The sequence below is a fragment of the Petromyzon marinus genome, chromosome 22 (assembly GCF_048934315.1).
Source record: "Petromyzon marinus isolate PM22_M1 ecotype Great Lakes invasive population chromosome 22, UKy_Petmar_22M1.pri1.0, whole genome shotgun sequence".
Classification (NCBI taxonomy): domain Eukaryota; kingdom Metazoa; phylum Chordata; class Hyperoartia; order Petromyzontiformes; family Petromyzontidae; genus Petromyzon; species Petromyzon marinus.
The window spans coordinates 14793592-14819621 of record NC_133688.1 but is presented as its reverse complement, the minus strand read 5'-3'; the positions used below and the strand labels follow the sequence as shown (position 1 = coordinate 14819621).

The 26030-nt window shown below is 42.0% G+C and overlaps 1 protein-coding gene across 6 annotated transcripts in view; it reads right to left on the bottom strand.

Annotated features, from left to right (window-relative positions):
• The window catches only part of DNMT1 (DNA methyltransferase 1), a 62092-nt gene extending 36063 nt beyond the window's left edge, over positions 1-26029 (bottom strand). Inside the window, exons 1-20 of one of the 6 annotated variants that reach the window (XM_076068744.1) lie at positions 25770-26029; positions 17807-17866; positions 16433-16540; positions 15306-15753; positions 12450-12552; positions 12255-12330; positions 11920-11966; positions 11689-11746; positions 11418-11501; positions 10585-10694; positions 9820-9938; positions 9355-9447; positions 8751-8902; positions 7003-7190; positions 5729-5909; positions 4696-4793; positions 3872-4028; positions 2768-2883; positions 1708-1912; positions 293-432 (exon numbers count right to left, since the gene is read on the bottom strand). In XM_076068744.1, the coding sequence (XP_075924859.1) occupies positions 293-432; positions 1708-1912; positions 2768-2883; positions 3872-4028; positions 4696-4793; positions 5729-5909; positions 7003-7190; positions 8751-8902; positions 9355-9447; positions 9820-9938; positions 10585-10694; positions 11418-11501; positions 11689-11746; positions 11920-11966; positions 12255-12330; positions 12450-12552; positions 15306-15753; positions 16433-16540; positions 17807-17833 (2510 nt within the window). In that variant the 5' untranslated portion in view covers positions 17834-17866; positions 25770-26029. Of the gene's footprint in view, positions 1-292; positions 433-1707; positions 1913-2767; positions 2884-3871; positions 4029-4695; positions 4794-5728; positions 5910-7002; positions 7191-8750; positions 8903-9354; positions 9448-9819; positions 9939-10584; positions 10695-11417; positions 11502-11688; positions 11747-11919; positions 11967-12254; positions 12331-12449; positions 12553-15305; positions 15754-16432; positions 16541-17806; positions 17867-24486; positions 24732-24880; positions 24976-25769 lie in introns of those variants that run through there. The other 5 variants (XM_076068742.1, XM_076068743.1, XM_076068740.1 and 2 more) reach the window with 5 other exon arrangements.
• Between the last annotated feature and the right edge of the window lies 1 nt (position 26030).

The following is a 26030-nucleotide window of genomic DNA, read 5'->3' as shown; positions in this document are numbered from 1 at the left end:
AATCTTGTTTTGTCTTTTACTTTTCACGTATTTTCTGGAGTCTCTCTTGTTCGTTCCAACGACTTGCTTAAAGAAACAAGCGTGTACAAATTTGCAAGGTTCAAATGATTGAACTCTCACACGCACAATTCTATGGAGGTATCACGATCATAGGAAACAGTTTTGATTGACAAATCGATTAACATCGCGACAGTTTTGTTGGTTGCGAGAGTTTATGTTAATTAGAAGTCTCGTATAGATGTCACAAATTCAATCTACACTGTGTACATGTGGATGCTTGCAAGATCCTCACTTGAATTTGTTTTCCTCCGCAGGCGTCACTTCGGGAGGGCTCTCGAATCTCGCGTACTCCGGGTCGTACCACAGCTGGTAGAAGAAAGATTTCTCTTCGTCGTCTTTGCTGGTCTTTTCTTCTTCTGTTTCCATGCCACCCTGCACAGCAAGCAAAGTTACGTCCATGTCACTGAAACAGGACACCCTCGTAGCCCGGGACAGGGTCGAGATGTCATGATGGCAAAAGTCGCAGATGCCACCACACCGCGACACAGCTTTCTACCCTCTGCCAGATGCCAGATTTGCTACACAGGAGATGGCCTTCAAGATTTAGCCTGGGTAGAAGGGACATTTAATTTCCCATACATTTCCCTCTTTTCATTAACAATTTACGATTTGCTTTTTAGTTAATATAAGTACTCTTTATTTTGGTAATTTATACCAAACAAACCTATCCTGCTCATGACCAGGAAAAAAAATTCTGATTTTTTTATGAATAAATGTAGTTAGGAGAGAGCGAATGAAAAAGAAGTATAAATAAGGTACATGTGACAAATTCCACAGACAGCTCTTATCAGAAAGCATACAATGAATACAATGCATATTTACAGTACAATGTCAGTTATCGGTTGAGTAGAACATTTTTATTTTGAAAACGGGAAGCTGCATATGAATAAGGACATATTCTATGGTTCGTTCGGTAAAGTCACGTATGGACTTCACTTAAAATAATAACATAGTTTCAATTATTCTTCATACCTGGAGGTTTTAGCACCACCCAGTGGTAACAGTAGCTTTGTAAGTTAAAGTGTATATTGTACAGCATGAGCAGTGGTATCCACGTAGACCATTATTGAGTAGTAGCCAAATATACTGATCACTTTACAAAGTAATGATCTAATTTCATTTTTGCACACATGAAAAGTCACCATTGCATCTGCGACCGGTCTACTTGCGATCGAGAGCTTAGTTCGAGGGAGACGGCTGTCACTGTCGAAACGTCGCCCATCTCGATGCGCAGATTCCAACAAATTTCACCACTTCAGTTGGTGGTCGACATTCGAAGTGGACTGCTACCCTCAAAAGGAATGGTGCAGCCCCCATGGTTGCCGCTCCGTGATCCGTGGATTCAACAAATCATTCGAAAACACTGGCATGGAAGCAAGAGCAGTTTATGCGAATGCTGTCGCAAGAGGTCACACGTTTGACACAACGGTCCTTCGCTTCCTATGTGCAATGAATGAATGAATTAATGAATATCTAATTTCAAATTGGTTCAGAAACATCGAAAGGTACACACACACCCACAAACACAGTAATAGATTTTTCTGCACTGCCCTCTGCTGCCCATAGCATAGCACTAAACTACAGTGTCAATAATATGACCACTGACGCACACAGAATGAGCCACGGTGCGCAATGACTGGCACCCACCTCCATGAACCAGTTTGGCGAAGGGGCCTTGTACGTTACGGACACCTTCCCGTACACGTACGACAGCAACATGTCCTCACACTCATCCACCAGGAAGAGCTCCAGCGGGTCTGACGTCTCGCCCAGCACCGTGTCCGGGCCACGGCAGAACCAGTGTGGGTGGAACCACTTCTCCCCGTTCTCTTCTTCCCACATGGACGTGATCCTTCAAACGGGGGAGTAGGGGGACACAGTTCAAGTCCAGTTCATCCATTGCACGCTGTTAATCAGCGACGTGCCGTATTAGGCTTGGAGATGTGCAGCTTAGAGTCAATCTCGCATCCTAGGTCACCATCTCTTACAACCTTTTGTCAATCCACTGTTGGATTTCGGCCTCCCCTATGTCATGCAGGTGGTTGAACGCAGGGAGCATAGGGATGGAATCAAGAATACAATACAAGATCGATTTTGCCGTTCCACGTAGCCCCACAGCCACTTGTGGCAACCTGGCAACAGTGGCACTTGCCCATCTAAGTAATAAACCTAGCCGTCACGCTTAGCTTCCAATATCTGGGTCTATTGGTAATTAATTACATGAATACATTCATAAATTATCTTTTTTTAGACCATGTACACCAGTGTAACACTGCATTCGTTCACATGTGGAATACAAGGCTTCGACAACATCTAGATCTACAATGCAGTTAACACACACACACACACATAGTATGCCTGACATTTATTTCAAGTAAATTATTCATGTTCTGTTTTTTAACATGCACAAATCAACATGACATTTATTCATGGCCACTGGGAAAAGATTTCAATGTTGCTCCAAGCCAAGGGCCAAGTGTAATTAAGAATAAAATATTAAATTCACAGCTTTAATTTTGCATGGTGTGTTTTGGCATGTCTGATGTTAAGCTTTCATCATAGGTCAGATCCAGAACCGAGGAAGCTCCCCGCACGTGAAGCAAAACGTCATGTCGATCAACGTGCAATCTAACCAGGAAATATGTCGGAGAACTATACATAAAAAACACAAAAACCTATTCTGTAGTACTTTCGTTAGGTACCCTACCTGGCTGGGAAGAGAGGCTTAGAAGGGTCATCTGGACACACGACCACACAGTCTCCAACACCCAGCTCCTCATCATCCAGACGAACACGCTGGAAGTATTTGCGTTCGGTTTCCGTCTTCACCACATGCACAAAATAGCAGTCAATGGCACATGCTATGCATTTCATGGTCAATCAATACATTTTTCTTTTATGCACCAATATCGCCCTCAATAAAGTAGGCATCAGTGCACATTACAGCAGAACGGGAATAGTACAGGGGCATAAGAAAAAATCCGTCACGACCTCAGTGACTAACATAGACTGAGCAAAGTAAAGTGCAACTTTGATCAACGAATAGCATAAGAAAAGTAGTAAAAAAATCATTGGTAAAAAAAGCAGTTTTTTCCCCCTTCTTAAATTTTATAGGAAGGCAAGGTCTCCGATCTCTACTGAAAAATAAAGATAATTGAAGTGACAGCTGCAAGCTGTTTTATGAAGTTAAATTAATGAACTCAAATAATGCCTGTTACTTGCAAGGCGATAGCCAATGAACAAGAGTGGTGACGGAATGGTAGCCAAATGAGAGAACTCTGTTGAGAGAATGACCATTGCGGAAATACAGCGATGCGATTAGACCTTGTGTAGGAGTGAGATGGATTGTGGCATCTTTGCAACAAGAGGGATGGTAATGACAGTGAAGGCGTTCATCCAGCAGTGGATAAACAATGCATGATGGAGGTGTCGATAATGGATGCCTTCAACCAGTTTTTTTATCCACAGCCAAGCATACTTAATTCATTGTACTTGAAAATTACAGCAATGCATTCGGTAACAGGTGTTTAAATGTTAATTGGTTTACTAAAAATGTTACTATTTTTTATTTTACTGGGTAAAGCCCGCCGAGCTACAAAATACTTTTCAGAGGCGACCTAACCACGAATAATAGCTTATCATATGGAAATTTATAGCAACCAAACACTGTAAACGCACGTTGATTTTGAATGTGGAGGGAAAAACCAGAGGACCTGGAGAAAAACCCACACGACCACCCGGAGAAAAGGCAAGGCAGCTATAACATCTCGCCACCTGGGTGCCCTATATGCGTGCAATGCATAAACCTTACCTTCTGAGGCTCTCCAATCCATGAAATCTGAGACTTGGACTTCTTCTTTTTCTTGATGTCGGTCACTTTCTTCTGATGGATCTTATTCACCTCCTCCGAGTCGGACTCCTCAAAGTTCTCATCTTCTTCAGCCTCCTTCACGGCCATATTTGGACACCTGGTCGAACAGCAGCAGAAATCCATGCCACTTGAAAACCCACGCGATACGAATACCAAGGTGCAAACTGGTATAAACAAGGTGGCTAATCTGGTCAGAACTTGGGAGACAAAAATCCATATGAAGGATTATGCTAATTAATGTAAACATGGGTTTGTCTTTGGAATTATTTAATTAGCAGTATTGAAGCTGATGGGTAGATGTCAGGGCAAAAACATTTTCATATTTGCAAATCACCCTTTTTTGCAATCCTTTGTTCAATGTATTCTGTCTTCAAGAGAGCATGTTTAAAATAGCAACACAACTTTATACTACAGGTTGGTTCATATTGGATCATCTTTATAAGTTACTGTGCCCATATTCTTGGTTCTTTTGGTAAAGTCACGTAGATAGAAAATAAAAATAATTAAAAGCAAAAAACCACGACGCCGAAAGAACCAAGAAAATGAATTCCTGCAGTCACGAAAGTTAAGTAAAAAATTTCTGTGCCCACCCACCCCTTTATAGATGGATGGAGGGAGACAATGCGTAACTGGTTTCAACCTTTTTTTGGAAAGGATAGACAAGAACATCAACCTAAACAAACGTTGGTCAAAGATATAACCTGACTAAAAGAATACAGGCAGCTAGAGAACTACGTGTGTTCAGAATGCAATGGAATACGCACTTCCGGTTCATGCAGGCTTGCTTGAAGCGTCCGATTCCGCCAAATTTAGGCATGACCTTGCAGGTTGAACATTTCCCACAGTCTTGTTGCTGGCAAACCTATGCAATAAAAGACAATTTTAGGAACCTTGTCACCCATCTATATCTTAACAGATCCAAAGTCATAACAAACTAGACCTAGGTCAATATATAAAATATTCAAGCATATTATTACACTATTCAAATGTAACACGAATACATTCTAAAATATGCATTTTGACCTTGCCCTACCATACCTGGCTTACTGATACGATACACAACCAACTAGTGAATAATTTGGGTATCAGAGCCCGAGTGGCTCTGATACAAGTCATTTATAGGAAATGGCACTTACATTTTACAATAATTTCAGTCTTGGCTTGTCCTGCAAATAATTAGATTGCAATTTGTGACAATGTATGAAATACAAAGAGGTGAAGATAACGTAATAATCATGTGCAGGTTCACGACCTACGTGATTTTTGCGAAATCGTTTCAATTCTGGGTCACGATTTCATTCACAAAATCAATGAACTTTCGGAAATAGTTAATATACTATTTAGTTGCATGAATTTACAGAATGTGCTATTTATGCAACATTCGTGCTAACAGACTGAGGTATGGATATAACCAAATGAGCAAGATAAACAGAATTAATCCCCATTGCAAAAATGAATTGTGACAAATCTGTCAAATTTGTTGCACGGATGAATATGGAAATGTCAAGTTCCTATGTAGTGTATATCAAATCCCTCACAAAATCCGCATTGAATCACGCATTAAAAGAATGTATTACTTATGACTCACACGTTGTAGTTTTGTAAGGCCATATATCAGATGCATTCATGCATGCATGCATGGTGAACATTAAGTGTGAATTTGAAAGCATTGAAATGAATCAACGCATTATTATAGCCCCTATATCTCAAAATTTGCTCGACTGTAAGGCAGAGGAAAGTTGACCCATCACAGCTGCTTTCTTCCAGCACAGCGTCGCCGCTGCTGCACAGCATTACCTCGCAGACCCCACAGCGGCGGCGCTTTATCACATTCTCCTTGTCCCGCTGCTCTATCTGCTCGTCAAAGAACTCGTCGAAGATCTGCCGAACGAGCAGCGTGGTGGTGGCCTTGCTGGGGCCCTTGGCGTCCTTGGCGATCTTTGTCGGGTGCTTAATGGTCTGCCTACGCTGGGCTCTCCTGCAAGAGAGAGCATCAAGAACGGGGGAATAAACAATACGAAACAATGCGATATTGTGAAGACCCTTAAAAGCATGTGGTATTTTCATTCAGTCATAGAACTCTCTGCCTCCGAAAACTTCATCGGCCCTTTTTTCACCTCACAATGCATGTCCTTCACCGATTGTAAAAGAAAGACAATCCAGGTACTTTTAGAAGGGAATTCAATTTTACTTCCCAACACTTGTAAGAAGGTCATTCCATATTTTTGGTTCTTTCGGTAAAGTCACTTTACCGAAAGAAACAAGAATATGAATCCCTGCAGTCACGAAAGCTTTCAATCAAAATTTAAGGTCATCCCAATAAGAAAAAATGCTTTACAACATTCAACAAAGGACACATTTATGAATTAGATTTTGCTATGCACAGAACATTTACAGGCTACTATTTTACAGCACCATTTTAACCAGGTTTCCATGCATACATAAATGGCTCCAGTCGTCTTCATGCTTGTCCAGAGAGTGTAAAGGGGTTAAAGGGCAGTTCAAAACTCAATCTGCGCCTCGTCCCCCTCGGCTGGTCTGCATTTAACCGGTAGTAGAATTGTATGACTTCCACACCGAATACATTGCTACTAATAATATGCTTAACTTAGCCAAGCCACGATGGGTCTTTCAGAAGGGTCCGACACATTGTTTTTTTTGTCCATTTCCATAATCGAGTGCGTTGATTGGGTGGAACCTGAATAAACCCATGACTCTTACGAGTCAACATTCAAAAGGTGAATGTAATATATTGCTATATGGTCATCTCTTGACCAGCCTAAACCAAGTAGTAACCAGGCCAAACCTTGCTTAGCTTTGAAGATCTGCGAAGATTCAGGATTATTTTGTGGTAAAAAAACACTACTCACGATAAATGGGCCCCCCCCATTAGATTTTGATAGTACATCGAGGAGATGGTGTCATCGCATCACCTACATGCGTCAAGACCAAAAAAGAACCTGGCGCCTCCTGTGCCGAGCCAGTCTGGCTCTGTACGGCTCCGTTGTACAGTGGAAAAAGAGAGGCACCAAAAACAGAAAGGGAGGAGGCGGGATGGTGCCTGCACACACCGCTTCCCGAGTGTGACGCCGGCCAGCTTGATGAGGTCGCGCATGCAGGGCGTGATGATAATGGGCGGCTCGTCCTCGTCTCCCGCCTCGTCGTAGCTCTCCACTTGCTCCACAATGAACTGCGCATGGCGCAGCAGCGAGTCCTCCGTAAAGCGCGTGAAGCTAAGGCCGCACGGGGGCACCGTCGTCTGGTGCAAGAATATGCAGGCAGATGGAACGAATGAAAGCCAAGTCATTTAATCGCTCACTCACTCACTCATTTATCTCACAAAAGGCATGTAGAGTCCATTGCCTACAATCCATTTTTGATCAGTAATCTCACATCATAATGTGTAACGGAACGCTGGTGAAGTGGTTCGAGCACTACTCTATGAACTTGCCTTGATTCTCGGGCCAAGGCCAACACGAGTGGCGAGTTGTATCTCAACCGGTCGAGTTCACATTCACAAACCCTCACTGAGCAGCGTGGAGAAGTATTGTCAAATAACACCAATGACTGATCGTGTGAACAACAGGCCTTCATCCAGCAGCCGATTAAAACAATTGTTGTACAATATTACATAAGTTCTCCAGTCATTTGATGAATTTCACAATTCAGGAGCGCAATTTGATTGCTAAATCAAATCTCTTTCAACTCTTTTTTAGGGTCTTGTTTGCATTCTTGTTATTTTTTCTCATTTGCAGTTTTGTTCACTTCTTTAGCCTTAACACTGGGAAATTATTTTCAAATAATTTTCAAAATCCACAATTAATTCTCACAATGAGCATAATAATACATTTGAAATTGATGAATCGTTGCACATTTATGCGCATCATTTACATAGTCGAGACATATGTTATTCATACTGACATTGTCTTCATTCCGGTCGAGATGTAGACATTAAAACATATCTTGAGTATAACAATATATGATAAACTATGCTTTTTTTCTGGGATCCAACACAACAGTTCAAGTTTGCTATGAAGCCAACAGTTTGCAATCTGTGCGTCATGCCCCCCTGGAAGCCTTTCAGGGGAAGCGCAGACTGCGGCATAAATATCATGAAGGATCATTTTGAATGAGGGAGAATTTTATCTCTACGTCGCAGCAACAAAAGACATGAATACACAACATGACACAAATATGAGACCTCCTTTGCCAGTAACAAGATATAGGAATAGGTTTTTACCCTTTTAACTGGCACAAAAACTGACACCTTTATTCAAGGCATCATGTTTAGCAATAACCACAACACAAGCAGTCAAAATGCAAACAAAAAAGACAACTCTGATAATAATTCAAGGACAGTGCATATTATTATCAGAGTTGTCTTTTTTGTTTGCATTTTGACTGCTTGTGTTGTGGTTATTGCAGACATGATGCCTTGAATAAAGGTGTCAGTTTTTGTGCCAGTTAAAAGGGTAAAACCTATTCCTATGACACAAATACCTTACGAACACCACGTTGCCTCGAGGCAACACAGTGTTCGTAACCAAGGGGGGCAGGGTGGTCGTGAGGGACACCATACCAACAATGTTGATCGTCGCTGTTCTAAGCATATATTTATAGATTATGCAAGAACAATGTCAATGAAAGATGATTACTAAAATCAGTAGCACAGCACCATCACTCACCTATCATGATAACGCTTCACATGCAGTGGCATTCTAATAAATAAAGGGGACATGCAGAAATCCGGTGATATGCCATTTTTTTTTTTATTTTGCAATGTTCTCGTTACAGATTTCACCTGCGCTAAGAGACTGACCTCGATCTTGTTGAGCAGGTCCTCATAGGTGGCATCCCGATTGTGCTGCAGGAACTCGATGACGATCTTGAACATGTAGATCTTCTCCTGCATCACGGCAAACGTCGAGGCGTACTCCTCGCTTGGGTTCATTAAGATGTAGTCGGCAAATGCTGGAGCACAATAACACAAGCCATAAATAAGGCCTCTGGTAAAGTATTAGTTTAATGACATGACTGCTAATTTAGACCACATGGCCACTTGGCAAGATTGGGTAGAAATAAAATGTTCGTGGTACAACTGAGGGTTGAATGATAAACAAGCATCATGGACCAGACGCATTTTGACAAAATTACCAAAAAACATCACCTGAGTTGAGTTGTTAATGGAGTCATGGGCATGTCTTCCCAAAAATCGGACAGAGGAACTTTCAACATGTGAAATGAGCCACATACGTGTGTTTTAAGCATAACAGCACCCACAAAAAGCTGAATTATCATCAGCACATAATTAGTACCACTGTGTCCCTGTGTATTGAACAGTTATATCCACAATTATATGAGAAAATGTGTAATATTACAGAGTGAGTTCCTGAAGCTATGGAAGGACTCTTTTGCTCATTTACCTGTGGTGATGCCAACAAGGGCCTTTTCTCCTCCATCAAACCCAGTAGTCCACCATGAATTAATGGGACCCAGCTTCTTGGCACTCACGCCACCTAGTCAAACAAAGTAAATCCATCATTAGTGCAGCTTATCTATAGAAACCTTGCAATTATATTAACATGAAATGTATATCTCCTATGCTGATTTAATGCTGCATTATATATTTAAAATGAGCACCGTTTCTGATGGATACAAATTAAATATTGTTACATCACAAAACAATTACATTTTGACAAATAGCTACACTTTAACATGACTGTAAAAATGAAGTATATTTTAGTTGATCTCGATGTTTTCAATTAAAAACTAATGTATGGTTTATTCACATACTACATTATTCAAAAAGTCAGAAAACTAAAGGAAACTATGTACACATTGAAATAGTTTTTTTTTTTTTTATCAATGGCTATTTGATTTGTACACACCATCATTGCAGGGATTCTCATCATAAATAGGCTTGACGACTCCACTCAGATAAAGCTCCACATTTTTTTCCACGAGTCCGGTGTCGAATGCACACAGGTGCAGCTTGCGGTCGTACACGCTGCACTCGGACATAACCAAATCACGCGCGTAGATCAAAGAGAATGCAAAAACAATTAGTCTGCAATTCTCAGCAATTAATGGTCTACATTAAATGCACACAGGAATACATGGTCATAATTTAATTTATAAATGTACAGGCCTGAGTAAATCCACTGCTGGATTAATGGCTTACCCATGCTGTGGGCCAGATTTATATATTTTTTGGCAGTCATGGGGGCATTTACGTACATTGTACCATGCTGCTCAGTGTGGGTTTGTGAAGTAAGCCATGGCCAGCAATCGACCTCAGGTCACTGGATTCATAGCAAAGTGTGCGAACCACTGCACAGCCGGTCTCCATACATGACAACATAAGGAGCACATAATCCCAAAAAACATAAATCAGACTTCATTATAGTTGTAATAGTTTTTTTTTATAACATGGATTGTTTGTACTGTACGCACAAATAACATCATTTGGAACCAATGGAAGAAAGATCCAAAGTGGGCATTAAAACTTTCAGATAAATGTTCTATAGTTGACGTCTGTATTTTCCAAAAAGTTAAAAGAAATTCTCAAGGAGCTGTCTAAGAATATTAAGTTTACTTGCACACGAATGAGTCTTGAAAACATGCATTGGTGTATGCTGCGACGCAACACGTACCTGAAGTTTGTAACTTTGTGCTGAGGTAGGTCATCGTAGCTTTCCATCGCATCCGAGTTGCTTTCAAACACCGAGAGTCGCTCGTCAGTAAGCATCTCTGGCTCATCCAGCTGAAAACAACAGGGTAAAAAGTTTACATGAATAAATCTGACGCATCTTACCAGCATGTCTCAAGATGTGGTTCAGCACCCCCCACCAACAGCATTTCAGGGGAGGTGGTGGGGGACAGGCTCTGGCATGGATTCCGTACAGTATAAGTTGCTAATGTGCAGGCAGAACCATTGGCACCACATTGCAGTAACAAAACACGAATGCACAACACGCCAATAGATATTTTAAGTGAGGCTTGGGCTTGGCCGGTATGGGGCGAGGACAAATGGCCTTTATTTGGGGGCCAACAAACTAAAATTGTTGAGAACTACTGGATTATACCATGTTTTGAATTGTCAGGCAATTGACATTTCGGCAAAGTCAAATATGATTATTTCAATAAATGAAAAAAACATCATGACCTTAAGAGTCACCCTTAAATCTAAAAAGGCAAAAACATGTGCTTGGGAATGTCACATGACAGAAATTACATGATTTTTTTCAACAGCTCAGATTCTGACCATTTACCAAATTGGACTGGCCATGTTTTATATATATATTTGTAAGGACTTCGGTTAAATATATTTTTTACAATGGACACACAAGTGAAATGGATAAAACTGAGTGGTGAACTTATGCCTTTACACTATCAAATTAACACAATTGAGCCCTTAAATTACATCAGCAAAGTCAGCCTATAATGATATGCAAGAAGGCGGGAAACGATTACAAAGGAAACTTACTGCATCATCTGGGTCTCCTTGAAACAATTTCAGGTCACGGTCATCCAGAAACTGCTTACACTCCGTACACTTTGGTGGTGGGGTCTTCAGAGAGGCAAAAGAGACAAACCACCCATAAAGACAAAAACATGAGTAAATTTAAACGGCATTCATGCAGAAATGTTAATGGAAAAGCAATCCACAGTCTACTTAACGCGAGTTAAAATGCTAGTGAATATTCATTCTGTACAGCATATCTAATGTCATATAATACACTCCAACAAATACATACCCTTGCTGGTTTGAACTTTGCAGGTGAACTTTCAGGTGCATCAGACAGCAATAGTGACCTACAAACACCAAAGTTTAGAACGGACTCATCAGAATGTAATGCAATACAGCAATATTAAAAGAGGGGCAGTTGTCATACAGCATCATAATGGATGGACATGGGTGTCATCATGAAAGTTGAAGTTGTCTAAGCCATATAATTAAAAACTGGCAAAAGCAACAGCCTACTTACTTTTCAGCAACCAATTCCACTTTTCTCCTTTTGTCCTCCAGACCCTCCTTTATCAAAACAACAAGAACAATGAATGTTTAAAGGACCAGCAAAAAAATTAAGCATGTAATTAATGCGTATGACAATGTTTATACAGTGGAACCCCATTAAAACAGTATTTGGACAGCTTTCACAATGACTCAAATGAATTGCAATGAAAAATCCAGATTTACATAATTGATTTAAATTAAACACAACAAGATTAATGTTGGGCATAACGCAACTCGCATACACACACAAATTATTTATACTTTGAACAAATGAACAGCATGCAAATGAAAGTAAATTATATTCACCTCTTTAGTCTGGGAATCTTGAATGTCTTCTTCCTTCACCTTTCCATTTGCCTCCTCCGACTTGCGTTTTACAGACCTGCAGATCGCAACGTTGACAAAACCGATTAAATCCTCACGCCAGCCAAAGCCTCTCTCACACGATAGGCTGCACGATCTTGGATCATGATGTTCATGATGTGAGCATGAGACACTAACCCTTTGCCAAACATTGAAGCGATGGTTTGCTGGCTGCCCCCAGCTGCCCCCACCGACTTGCGGCCACGCTGACCACCTCGACCACGGGGACTTGCGAGTTCTGCTGCGAATATGAAAGTGTAAATTCAACTGTCATCAAGTATAAAACGGAACATCAACCGAAATTCAATTCTACAAGGAGACATGTTCAGAGTGTCAACCTTCGCACATTGTCAGCAACTAATGTATCACGTAATAGTTCTTCGTGAAAAATGCTTAATTTATTGGGCATACCCCTCCACTTAAACCAGTTAAGTGCCAGTTATACTAATCGTTGCATACACTGTAGGTAATTGGCTTAACATTCAACTTGCTCACATTGGATAACGTTTTTTGAATCACTATAACTACAGGATGTTTAAAAAAGATGGACCCGATTTGAAATCACTATATCTTTGCAATCACAAACCGACCATTAATTACTCTTACCACTTGAAAGGGCGGGGCATAGAGTTTCAAATGATTACCGCTAGATGCCTCTCCCAGTGCACAAACAGCCCCGAGCCTCAGTCATTCGCAAGACACACTGCCTCAATGTTGGATAGGTCGCACAGGACTCCAAGACTTGGCGCTACACTCTTGGCCCCCAAGATCCCCAGACATCACACCCTGCGACTTTTGTTGTGGGAATACGTCAAAGACCCGTGGTGTTTTTGTGCCACCATTAGCGACTAATCTGGATGACCTCAAAAACAGAATCACGGCAGCGGTAACTTCAGTGGAAGAAGACACTTGGACAGGCGTTTGGGACGAATTCAACTATCGTCTCGATGTTGTCCGTACAGCAGGTGGAGGGCACGTAGTGCATTTATAAAATCGTTAGTAAAACTTGATAACTCATTAAACCGTTTGTAACTTTTTGTGTAATTGTAACTAGTTGCCATTGTGAAATGTACTGCTATGAAATTGGGTCCCACATTTTTAAACACCCTGTACAGTCATACCTCGGTATACGACCGCTTTGGAATACGTCGAATTTGGTATACGTCGTGTTTTGACGAGAAAATATATCTTGGGATATGACGTCTTGCTTGGGAAACGACACGCTTGCTAGAACTTGTATGGGTCGGGATGAGTCACCGCGTACCCGCGAGTACCCCGTTCACGACTGAAACAAAGCGCCGCTCCTCAGTCTGCCTGTAGATCTCGTTCAGTGCACAACCCTTGTTATAACTCTGTGAACTTTCACATGCATTTATTTTAATTTATGTATGCATTTAAGTAATAAGTAGTGTCTACATTATTGTATACAACCCCATTAATGTATACTATGCCATATAAAATATAATTTCTTATACTCTGGAACGGATTATTTCCTTTCCCTTTATTTCTTATGGGAAAAATTCGTTTGGTATTCGTCATTTTCGGTATAAGTCCTCCTACCTTCTGGAACGAATTAACGACATATAACGAGGTACCACTGTATTTGTATTCATCTAGAGTGACAGTAATACGTCTAGAATTAGTTACAGATAATGGTGTGAATGTTCCGTTCGTAGGAATTATAAATAGCAAAACTGGACTCTATCCCAGGAGGAAAATTAGTGAAGGTTGGCATCTTAAAGGAAGCAGGCCACCAAACTAAGATTTACTTTTTGTTTGCATTTTGACTGCAGGTATTGTGGTTAATGCAGACATGAATCCTGGTAAAAAGGTTTCAGTTTTGTTGCCAGAAAAAATGGGAAAAACCCTATTAAGATTAATTTGTTCCTAGAACACTATAAAAGCTCGGGCATCCCCTTAAAGTGACGCACAGATTCACTCTCTGAGAGGGGTTAAAAGTGGGCAAGGGCTATCGGATTCATCACAATATATGCGCCTAAAAAAGCGAGCTGTGAGACAAAAAAATCTGAGTGTCATGCTGGAATGTTTTTAACGATGCGTAGAAAGATTGCAGGACTGGAAAAGATACTGAAGTATAGGCAAGTCGTGCCCATCTCAACTAAGTTGAGAAAAGAGCCGACTCAGATGGCTAGCACATGTCGTAATAAGAGACAAAAAGCACATCAGAAGAAAGGTGATGGACATTGAATGAGGTGGTTTCAAGTGGTGAAGCAGAATATCAAGAACTGCAGTGTGTTTAGAGATGGCCCAGGACAGAATGAGCAGAGAAGAACAACGAAGCACACCCCATGAAAATGGAAAATGCCAGAAGGAAAAGTGTAAAAATATTTTACTGACAACCAAAGATTGATAAGAATTTTGATAGCTTGATCGGGCTGAAAGTCTAGATGATTCTCAATAAAATTTCGGTTGGCGTGACATTTCCCCTTAATTATGTTTTCCAACTGCAAATGTTCTAATTGAACAAGCATCACAATAAATGGCAACAGCAGTTCATTATTTGCAATTGCATAACATTTTGCTATGCAACTATCCTGAAATAGCAGAGGGGAAAACAGATTCTTTTACTCTTAAGATCCAATGTAATCAGCATAAACGTGTTAACATGGACAATTCCGTGTTCTGCATGTTATATATATATATTTTTTATCCATTCATAACTTTTCCATTTTCTCGATTATTTATGATTTTCTTAGACCAATTTTAAATGTTGATATTTACTTCAGACTTGAGAAAAACTTTAGACTTATACGTCAGCATAGTACTGTGTTGTATTTTGACAATAAAGACCACTCTCATGGAGTGACAAATAAAAAATCTCATCACAAAACAAACTTGTGCACGTATATATTATCAATTATTTCACGAACCAATAAAACATTCACATTTAACGAATTGGTGATTTTTCCCCACTATAAATATAGGTGCTTTTCTCAATATTCCACAAAACAGCTGTCTTATTAAGGTGCCCACCCGCTTCGGCCGCCTGCTTCTTTTTGCGACCCCGCGTTTTCCCGGCAGAGGCCGCCGAGGAGGAGGACGATGACGACGACGTAGGTTCAGCATCATCTCCCTCCACTTCCCCATCGTCCATCTCCGCATCGGACTTGACGAACACAAGCCCGTCACCATTGGCTACTGCCTTGCCGGAGCATTCAGGCGAGCCATTGGCCATTGCGGGGTGCGCGTCTCCATTCTCTGTTGCCGCCTCATCCCCGTTGGCCTCCACAGATTCGGTTTTGCAGGCAGTGGCGGTGGTGGCGGCGGCGGCAGTGGCGGCATGGTGCGTGGTCCCATTCTTTCCGTGATTCACCTTGCCGTTTTTGGCAGCACCATTCTGGTGGGGCTTTTCCGAGCCTTCTTCCTCCAGCTTTGGAAGCTCCCGAAGGAGAAGTGTCTTAACTTTGTTTAAGTACCCCTTCTGTAGGGGGTACAGGGAGTGGGGGCACCTACGATTAGAATGGCTGGCTACATACAATATATATACATACATACCGCTGTGTTAGGAATTTTAAATAAATCATCATTTCTTATGATTTTTCTCTCACTATGAACTAGGGTGTGGGCTACATTGTAGGCAATAGACGGTAGTTCAGCAAAATAAATTGTTGTACTCAACATCTACGCTCCTCACTTTAACTAACTTGCATTTACCAGCATGGGCAATTTAGTCAAGTGACCGACATGGCCTGCACTGTATGTAATGCACAGAGAGAACTGGTATTTTGGCACAGTGATAACGTATGTCATTGTCTGTCATTGTGTTGGAGATGCATACCAACTGGAAATACTCAAAGCAATCCACAAAGGTGGCTACAATTTATGCGTAAAGTGAACCGTATACAAATCACTTTTGTTTAAACCGATTTAGAGTTGCAGGTGCATTGAATGTATGTATGTAGAACTTATTTCGGACCTTACGTAGCCAACCGTGCTAATCGGAGGTGCATTGTCAAAGCATAGCGGTGAACCAACCCTCGCCGCGGAAACACTCAAGTGATATTTTTTTTTTATTATAGGTGCTCTCTTAAAGCAAGAACACGTCTCAAATTGTGCTGTGTTGCTACAGTGCATGGATCATAAGTGTGTTACCACTTTACCTCTGTGATGTCTTCCTCCTTCAACTCTTCCTGCAGCGTTTCCAGCTGGGTTTTCACCTCACCAGAAAGAAAAGGTTGCACCAGGCCCAGCTTTTTCTTCATGTATCCCTGTGTGAAATAAGATGTCAACCACAGCTTACATTTGGGCTACATAAAAGCCTGTATGGATACCATAAACATGTAAAGATTCACTTCTTCAGTGATTTAAGGAATTGTCACAATTTGTGGTCATGATTTGATTCAAAGCTACTGTTAGCATTTTTTCATGTTCTGTGACATGTGTAGAGTTGTATTTGCATGGAGGGAGAAGTGGTGCCATGGTTAGTGCATTGCACTATAAACCCAGTGACACAGTTACATGCCTACCCATGTCTCACATCAGTGTGAGCGATATCTAAACTGGTCCAGGGCTTCCTCTTCACCAACTCGAACCGAATAATATAGTGAAGTATAGTCAACAATTAAGGGGCATTTTATCCTGCAGTGGATTGACAGAAGGATGTAACATTTATCTGGACTGCAATAAAACACATTCCTGCGGAGGGAGCTGGTAGGAACGTTGGGTTGCTCGGTCAATGGCCAGGGTCAACGGCGGCACCACGTGGTGTATTCCGCAAATATGCCCGACTGTGAGGGCGGGCACAAGCCGGCGTGAGTAGGTTAAACGTTGAGTTTTATAAGGTCACCACGGGGTGACCAGCCCCTCCCCACCCAGCCCCACCCCTCCCACCCAGCCCCACCCCTCCAACCCAACCCCGCCCTCCCCACCCAGCCCCGCCCTCCCCACCCAGCCCCGCCCTCCCCACCCAGCCCCTCCCACCCTCCCCTCTCCACCCAGCCCCACCCCTCCCATTTTTGGATGCACGACAGATGGACACAATAATCGTGGGCTGGTCTAACCAGGAGGTTCCTACCAGTAATACGCTTTTTCCATAAAGTGACTGTACTCTTTATTAGATTGTGTTTTAATATAAAAAATGACTTTATAGATTAACAGTTCAATCAGCAATACCTATACTATAATATATTTAAATCGATAAACCATGAGGCATCTATTCTCTCAAGTACCATTCAAAGCATTAAATGTGAGCTTAAAAATCAACATTAATAAAAACATATTTATATTTGCTAATTGTTTGAACAGTTGTTCTTTTCAGCCAATGAAAACTGATGGGAGCACATTGTGAAAATGCTTAAAGAAATACCATTATACGTGAATTAAGTACCTACATGCAGCTGTTTATGTTATGCATACAGCCATATCTTATAGAAAGTGCAGCGGCCACAATAAGGGTCTCGCTTTAAAACATTCATTCTGTGTATAATTGTTCTCACTATAGCCCTAGCGACTCTCAAATTGTGAAGTACAATTACCTTCAACTTACCTTCTCTGTTAAACATTCTGTCCGAAAGCGTTCTTCCAACTCTGCGAGCCTGCACACAGATTAACACAAAACATCAAAGTTTTCAATGAGTACTGTTCATAATCCGACCGATCGTACTTTTTCTATCTATATATAATTTTGGATATCTGAAAGAACGCAAACAGAGGAGATCGAGCGATTCAATAAGTTAATGTGTTGGATGGATTGTTCCATCGCAAGATCGTGAGAGGCAGTAGCAGATTGGTATGGCCTTCATCCAGCAGTGGATTGATCATGGCTGAGGAGTTGTTGCTGCAATTCAGATTTATGTTATCGAAGCTTTTTTTTTTACACCTCAAAGATTCTGAACGTATGATATAACCCAGGGCTGGCACCCTTGTGAATAAACGTCTCATTGTCTTATATTATTAGTTTCCATCTCCAGGTAAAATAAATGTAAACTTAATTACTCTTTTCATCACTGTACATTAGCATTCCTAAAATGTTTACAACTCATTTATGAAGTCCTAGACCATATCTACTCATCTTGTCCATGCAATGATTTTTAAATGAAATAGGGTACTGTATTTTTTGTATTTAAAGCTTTCGTGACTGCAGGGATTCATATTCTTGTTTTTTTTCGGTAAAGTCATGTAAAAGGTAAACAATAAAATAAAAAAATAAAACAAAAATATAATATTTTTTTTCATATAAAAATATAAAACAATAAAAATATATTTATATTATTTTATTGTTTCCCTTCTACGTGACTTTACCGAAAGAACCAAGAATATAGGATACTGTATCTTTATAGTCTTGAAAATGACCGTTAACGGCAGTTTTACCCACGTGCTATGGCCCAATTATACCACAACGCCTAACCGCCAAAGAAAAACTGACAATATTGCACATATCACAGCATGCTTAAGGAAAATGGTATATTTGATATCTGTTTCAAACCTCAGTAAACATGCATTATACTTACAATTGCACATATTCTGTCCAGTTTAACTAGTATTGGCATATTTAAGCTTTGCACATTATTGTCAAGAAGGCAGGGAACTTTATCTGCACATTTCTAAAAACCCAACGAGAGCAGGTGCCTGATAATGATTACGATAACGATGTCTGCCGTTTTTTCAAGCGACACTGTGCCATGTAATTTAATTGATGGACATAATTACTCAATGGCTTAGCAAGCGCACACATGACTGTGCGGGAGACATGAAGCGTGGATGGTTTAGTGTCAGAAATATTCTCAGACAAGAGGCCACCGAAAAGGCAGTGTGGCCTGTCTGCCCATATAAACAGAACTGGAATGGCTCAGTCCATTGAACGCACGCACTTTTGATAAGCACATTAGAATCCAAAAGATTCAGCCCAAGTTCCACATTCGAGGGGCCATGGCGACTCACAGCTTGGCTGTTCAAATTACTTTAATAGTGACAATAGGTGACATCAATGATGCAAACGTTCCCATTACTTCAGGTACAAAACGTCCCAATGCCAAGTAAACAGGACAAACCACAAATGAGTGTACAGTATCTGCCTGTATGAAGGTGTACGAATTATCCGATATTATGCAGTACATTATGGAGTAAATAATGTAAAAAACATGCAACATGGCACATTATTTTGCACGAAAAACTGAAGATGTTTGTTTATCACATGTTGCTTTTTTAGCAGTCTCAATGCGAGACATTGTCCGAGCAGTCTCACTTATAGTAGTCGCTATAAAGCACAAATTAAAATAAATTACAGATTCGCTCAACAAGGCCATACCATACTGCAACATGCAAAATTACATCATATGTGACGGGAAAATATAGAATGTTCTAATACCCAAGAACACACATTACATCCAAAACTGCATTCCACATGTACGCATAAACAATACAGCATCTGGTTACTATTGTTTTCCATTGTATCGTTTACATGAATAGAACAAAGCAAGAGGACTTCAGATGTAATCGGGAAGCGGAGGTTGCAATGGGTGGGACTTGTATTTTAATGAAGGACGGCAAGCCAAGTATGGCACCTAAGGGGCCGATTTCAATTCAGATGATGATGAGACCATAAGAGTGGCCCATGAAGGATGGGATTCGACAATAACAATCAAGATCCAAGGTCATAAAGTGCCGAGAAGTAGGCCTTGAAGGTTGGGTCTTGATTTTGCAATAACTCACGATCTAGCAAACAGAAATAAATCCATGGCATTGATCACGATGACCTAAACTATTATACCTTAATTTATAAATCTATAACTCAACCTAAAAGTCTGTGTGTATTTAATTGCCTAAAAGCTTTGCCAATTTGTCCCTATCTTAACTTATAACCTAGGTTAAGAAAAACATCTGTCCATTATTTCATGGATGTTGATGACCGCTTTGTATATTTTAACCGAGCCTTCTGTACTTAAGATTATTGCTTGTTTCCAGGTCCCTCTTGCAAAAGAGACTCATGTCTCGATGGCCTGTCACTTTGCGATTATCAGGAATTCTATACTTTTTTTATTTTAACCAAATAACCCCAATAAATTAATAAGCCCCAAAAAAACCCAACACAAATTGTTGCTCTGCTTGTGTTGACCTGAATGGAAACGGTTACTCCACATGTCAAAAAAAATATTTTATTTATATGCATATATTACAGAAATTGCATGGATTCAAAGTAAATGTCATTTCATATTCTTGGGTCTTACGGTTAAGTCGCATAGATAGGTTCAAAGAAAAAAAACTCTTCTTTAGGTTCAAATAATTGTTTTTTCTTTGAACCGATCTACGCGACTTTACTGAAAGACCCAAGAATATGAATTCCTGCAGTCACGAAAGCTTTAAGTCAAGATTTAAATGTCATTTATTTAGATAACCAATCGAAAAAAAGAGCACAAAAAATATGTATTAAGGACTTCTTTCACACCATCCGTAGCCAACCCTACTAATCGGAGATGCGGAAGTACCACGACTGCCACACGCAGCAGCATGGCGCAATCAGTAAATCCATGTCCTTGAGTTCCTCCTTAGTCTACCACGTGCACTTCAGAGTATGGAAACACTACAGAGCACAGCATGTACCTTAGGCAAGTTTTTGAAGGTGGACCATATTCAAAACGATGAAAGAGGCAAACAAGAGCAGGTTGATGTGCTTTTGCTGAGGCGACGGATATGAGAAAACACGGATGCTGTCAGCAACTTAAGTGTGGGTTGAGGCGACGCAAATTAGGTAGTGATATTAATAAAGTAACGACGTATTTGCGAAACGATGTAAAAGGGGGAGATGTAAACCGATATATTACTATAGTATGATATGAAAGGATACAGCACATACATGGAATGCAAAACTATTGAACCACCACGAAACTCACTTTTGGACAGGTAGAAAGTACTACATTTTTTTAAGAAAAATAAACACGTAAAATCAGAAGCCCTAATGATATGTTTATGCGTACACGCACTACCTCCACAAGGACCACTCGCCAAAAGTTCTCCATCACAGTATTGCACCCCACACGTACGTACAGACCTTTGTTAAATACATTGCTGGACGGGGGGGGGGGACTCCACACACCGTCTTGGGAGCTATTTTGACCACACTCCCCCACAACGTTCAGTGCAGGGTGGGGAGACAGCATAGGACAGCAGAGCAATGGATTGTGTTGCACTGCCCTCTAACCCCACCACCACATAAACCCACAGCCAATAACAACATTGTGCATGGCGGTCTTCCATCCAAGCACCAAACAGACTCATAACCTGCTTAGCTTTCTGTGATATCACACGATGTCACATTGAGAGTGATTTTATAGGCATAATCACTGCAGTGATTATAATTAGTCATTGTTTTTACAATACTATCCCATGCTTTCCAGTAAGGCTACAACTATGGCATATTTCTTGCTGTTTACATTTTTGAAAAACATATATACATGTATTATATATTGCACACTTCCTCAAATTTGGACATTTCATAAACTTGTATATCATCAATTATCGGCAAACATTCAATAACGTATTTAACTTTTTGATTTAAAGCTTTCGTGACTGCAGTAATTCATATTCTTAGCTCTTTCGGTAAAGTCACGTTGAAGGGAAACCATAAAAATATATAAAACAATAAAAAAATTATCACGACGTTTCGACCATAACACAAACGGTCGTCATCAGGTGTGAAAAAAACAACGGCAAGAAACATTTGAAAGAAGTGTCGGTTTGCAATAATGTATTTATTTTTAAACGGTGTATGTATTAATTAATTAAAAAACGCCGGCGCCACGCGCAGCGATTTGGCAGTTTACTTAGAAGGACGAGTCCATCTATATTCTGAGAAGAGGGGGGAGACGAAAAATTAATGTATGCTGTCTGAAAGCCACCGTAAGCGTGAACAATCAATTAAGACCTGAAATGGTTTATCAAATCCTTCCAATGATTGCTAAGCCAGAATCCATCTTCTCGGTTGAAATTGTCTCTGTGCTTGTATATGTGGATAGCCTCATGAACGCATCTCTCATGGTAGCCAGATGGCTTACAAAGAACCTCTCTCTTGGAAAAGGCAATGTCATGTCAGCCTACTGACTGATAACAATGATCTGCCACGGCCGAGGTGTTGGTCCTACCGTGTTTAAGGTCTGCTTTGTGTTCACGAATGCGGTCCGAGACATGTCATTTGGTTTCTCCAATGTAACTACTACCACAGAGGCAACTTAGTTTGTAGACACCAGGGTACTGTATGTCCGGAATCACATCTTTTACAGAAGGAACCAGATCACGGATTTTATGTAATGTGTTGAAACGGACCTGGATCTTGTGTTTAGTCAAGATTTTGGAGATATTTTTTGTGATCCCCGCAATGTAGGGTAGAGTGATGGTTTTGAAAGGCTCCTCAAGAGGGTCCTTCTTCATGGTTTGAGTGATAGCTTTGCGGATTGTATAGTCGGAGTAACCATTAGCCTTACGAGCTTGGTGTACGTGCTTGAGCTCACTGCCTATGTGTTCCTGGTCAGATATGCATTGGGCTCTATGGTACAGAGTCTTGATGAGAGAATTCTTCTGTGATGGATGGTGGTGGGAATCCGGTTTCAGATAAGCATCCGTATGGGTAGCTTTCCTGTAGACAGAGTGGCTCATTGAACCATCAGGTCTCTTTTTTATTAGGACATCCAAAAAAGGTAGCTTGCCATCTTTTTCGACTTCCATGGTAAATCTGATGGCTGGGTGTATGGAATTGATGTGGTCGAAGAATTGGTCTAGAGCAAGCCGGCCATGTGGCCAGATGACAAAAGTGTCATCCACGTACCTCTTCCATAAGGTTGGGCGCAGAGTGGCAATCTGGATGGCGTCAGTCTCAAATTTCTCCATGACAATGTTAGCTATAACCGGAGATAGGGGGGAGCCCATTGGGGTGCCCTCAGTTTGTTTGTAGAAAGTTACATTCCAAGTGAAGTATGTTTTGGTTAAACAGTGTCTCACCAGGGGGGGTACCTCAGTGTTTAGTCCTTGATGAACCAAGTCTTCAATGATTGCGATGGTGTCAGGTACAGGAACCTTGGTAAATAAGGAAACTACATAAAAACTGACAAGCAGGTCGTCTGGGGACAGGGAAATACCCTTGATTGTCGATACCAGGTGAGTATAATTTTGTACCGCAGAGGTGGTTTTTCCAGTGAAAGGATTTATCAGTAGGCTCACATGACATTGACTTTTCCAAGACAGAGGTTCTTTGTAAGCCATCTGGCTACCATGAGAGATTCGTTCATGAGGCTATCCACATATACAAGCACAGAGAAGATGGATTATGGCTTAGCAATCATTGGAAGGATTTGATAAACCATTTCAGGTCTTAATTGATTGTTCACGCTTACGGTGGCTTTCAGACAGCATACATTAATTTTTCGTCTCCCCCCTCCTCTTCTCAGAACATAGATGGACTCGTCCTTCTAAATAAACTGCCAAATCGCTGCGCGTGGCGCTGACGTTTTTTATAAATAAATACACCGTTTTAAAAATAAACAAATTAATTGCAGACCATCCACTTCTTTCAAATGTTTCTTGCCGTTGGTTTTTTCACACCTGATGACGACCGTTTGTGTTATGGTCGAAACGTCGTGAGAATTTTTATTGTTTATATATATTTTATTGTTTCCCTTCAACGTGACTTTACCGAAAGAGCTAAGAATATAACGTATTTAACGTTAACTTCCTTAAATAAGTTTTCTTAATACACCTATTTCCGGAAATGAAACAACCCAAACACAGCAACGAATAGCACGCGACAGATCGCTGCACGTGGTGTGTGTCCGCCCAGGCCAGAGCAATCGAACCGAACAAACTATCCAACCGGGATTGAACGTACAGAATATAAACTAGCTGCGTCCTTCATACGTCGTAGATTCAATTAGGCAGGCAATTGAGAATCAACAACACATTGAGATGCAGCATAGTTATATTGACAACTGAAGATGTTAAACTCTTGATATGACGATTTCATGTTGTCTACAATTGAGGATATACATATTTCAAAACTGCAACGTATATTCAATCAAAATTAGCAACCAAAGAGCGTGCCGTACACAGCACCCAAGCGTGTTCGTGGCAAGGCGATGCTGTCTGGCACCACTAAAACAAAGATCACCACGCCGTGTGGCCATGCACACTCTGGGGGTGGCGGGCGATTGCAAGTGGTGTTTGAAAGCACCTATTAAGGCCCGAGCGGCACACTGGTTCTTGGGTGATAACACCGCGCCCGGTCGTCTTTGTCTCCCCCTCTGATGTTTTGACACACACCGCACCAAGTCCCTCGGCGATTTCAGGAAGTCGACGCAAGGTTAAGGAAACACGTGCAACAGTGACGTCCATGGCGGGAAATTGTACAGCTAGAAGACTGTGATATCGTGGCACGAGTCACGCACGCATGCACACGCATATGTCAAACTACTGCTGGATAATGAACTCCCCAGCCCGTGCGGCGTACGAGTAATATTTGGCCCATACCTCACGCTGACAACGCGCAGTACCGCACCACAGACATGCCAACCTTACACACAAAAACGCCCAATAGCACCGTCGTGGAAACTGCTGTTAGCGAACACCTATTAGCGTCTGCACACATCAAGAGGGGTTGGCGATGGTCGTATCCAAGGCACGCTCGGCCACCTTTGTCTCCCCAGCGCAGGCGTTCTCACACACACACACCTGCACCGCGAACCGTGCATTACTTATTAATGGATGAGGGGCTGGCCTTGTTAGTCGAGGCCGGTAATCGAACCTCAGAGATTCCCGAATCGAAGTCTGCGGTGCCGCTCGCCGCGAACTTGGGCGAGAAGACGCCTCTGCCATTGTGACGGACGACACTAACGACGGAGTGGCGGGGGGGGGGCCCAAGGGGTTGGGGGGGGGCCCAAGGGGTTGGGGGGGGGCCCAAGGGGTTGGGGGGGGGAAGGGGTTGGGGGGGGCCCAAGGGGTTGGGGGGGCCCAAGGGGTTGGGGGGGGGCCCAAGGGGTTGGGGGGGGCCCAAGGGGTTGGGGGGGGGCAAGGGGTTGGGGGGGGGGCAAGGGGTTGGGGGGGGGGGGCAAGGGGTTGGGGGGGGGCCCAAGGGGTTCGGGGGGGGGCCCAAGGGGTTCGGGGGGGGGCCCAAGGGGTTGGAGGCGAAAGAAACGCGACCGAGGGTGCCCGTTGCCGAGATGTTGCGATTCAATTAACTCCCGTGTGCATTGACGGCGAGCCATGGCGACGATTCGGAGAGAAGGATTTATCCGGCAGTGGATAGACCATGGCTGACGATCATTAACCATGGCGCTGACCACTGCACCACTGCCCCCTCATAAATGAACGACTATACCACTACGACCACTAACACCACCATCGCCAACCACCACCACCTCCGTTATCATCACCATGACAATCATCAACTACCCATCCACCACGACCCACCAACCATCATCACCGCCATCGACGATCAACCACCGCAGCCTCCCTCACCTCTCCTTCACGTCGTCGGGGAGCGTGAGCGCCATGGCGAGTCGCCGCGGTGCCCGTGGCTGCTGCTGCTTGTGGTGGTGGTGGAGACTGATTGTGGTTAGTTGTTGTTGTAGCGGCGGCTGTCCTCGCGGTGTCCGTGCTGCTGTGGGTAGTGGTGGTGCAGGAGGAGACGCCGCTAAGATGTCCCTCAATGATGACAGCGTTTCCCGCGTAAAAGCGGCCTCGGGCGTAGCCAACTCGTGAGATCGCGGAGGGGGGGGG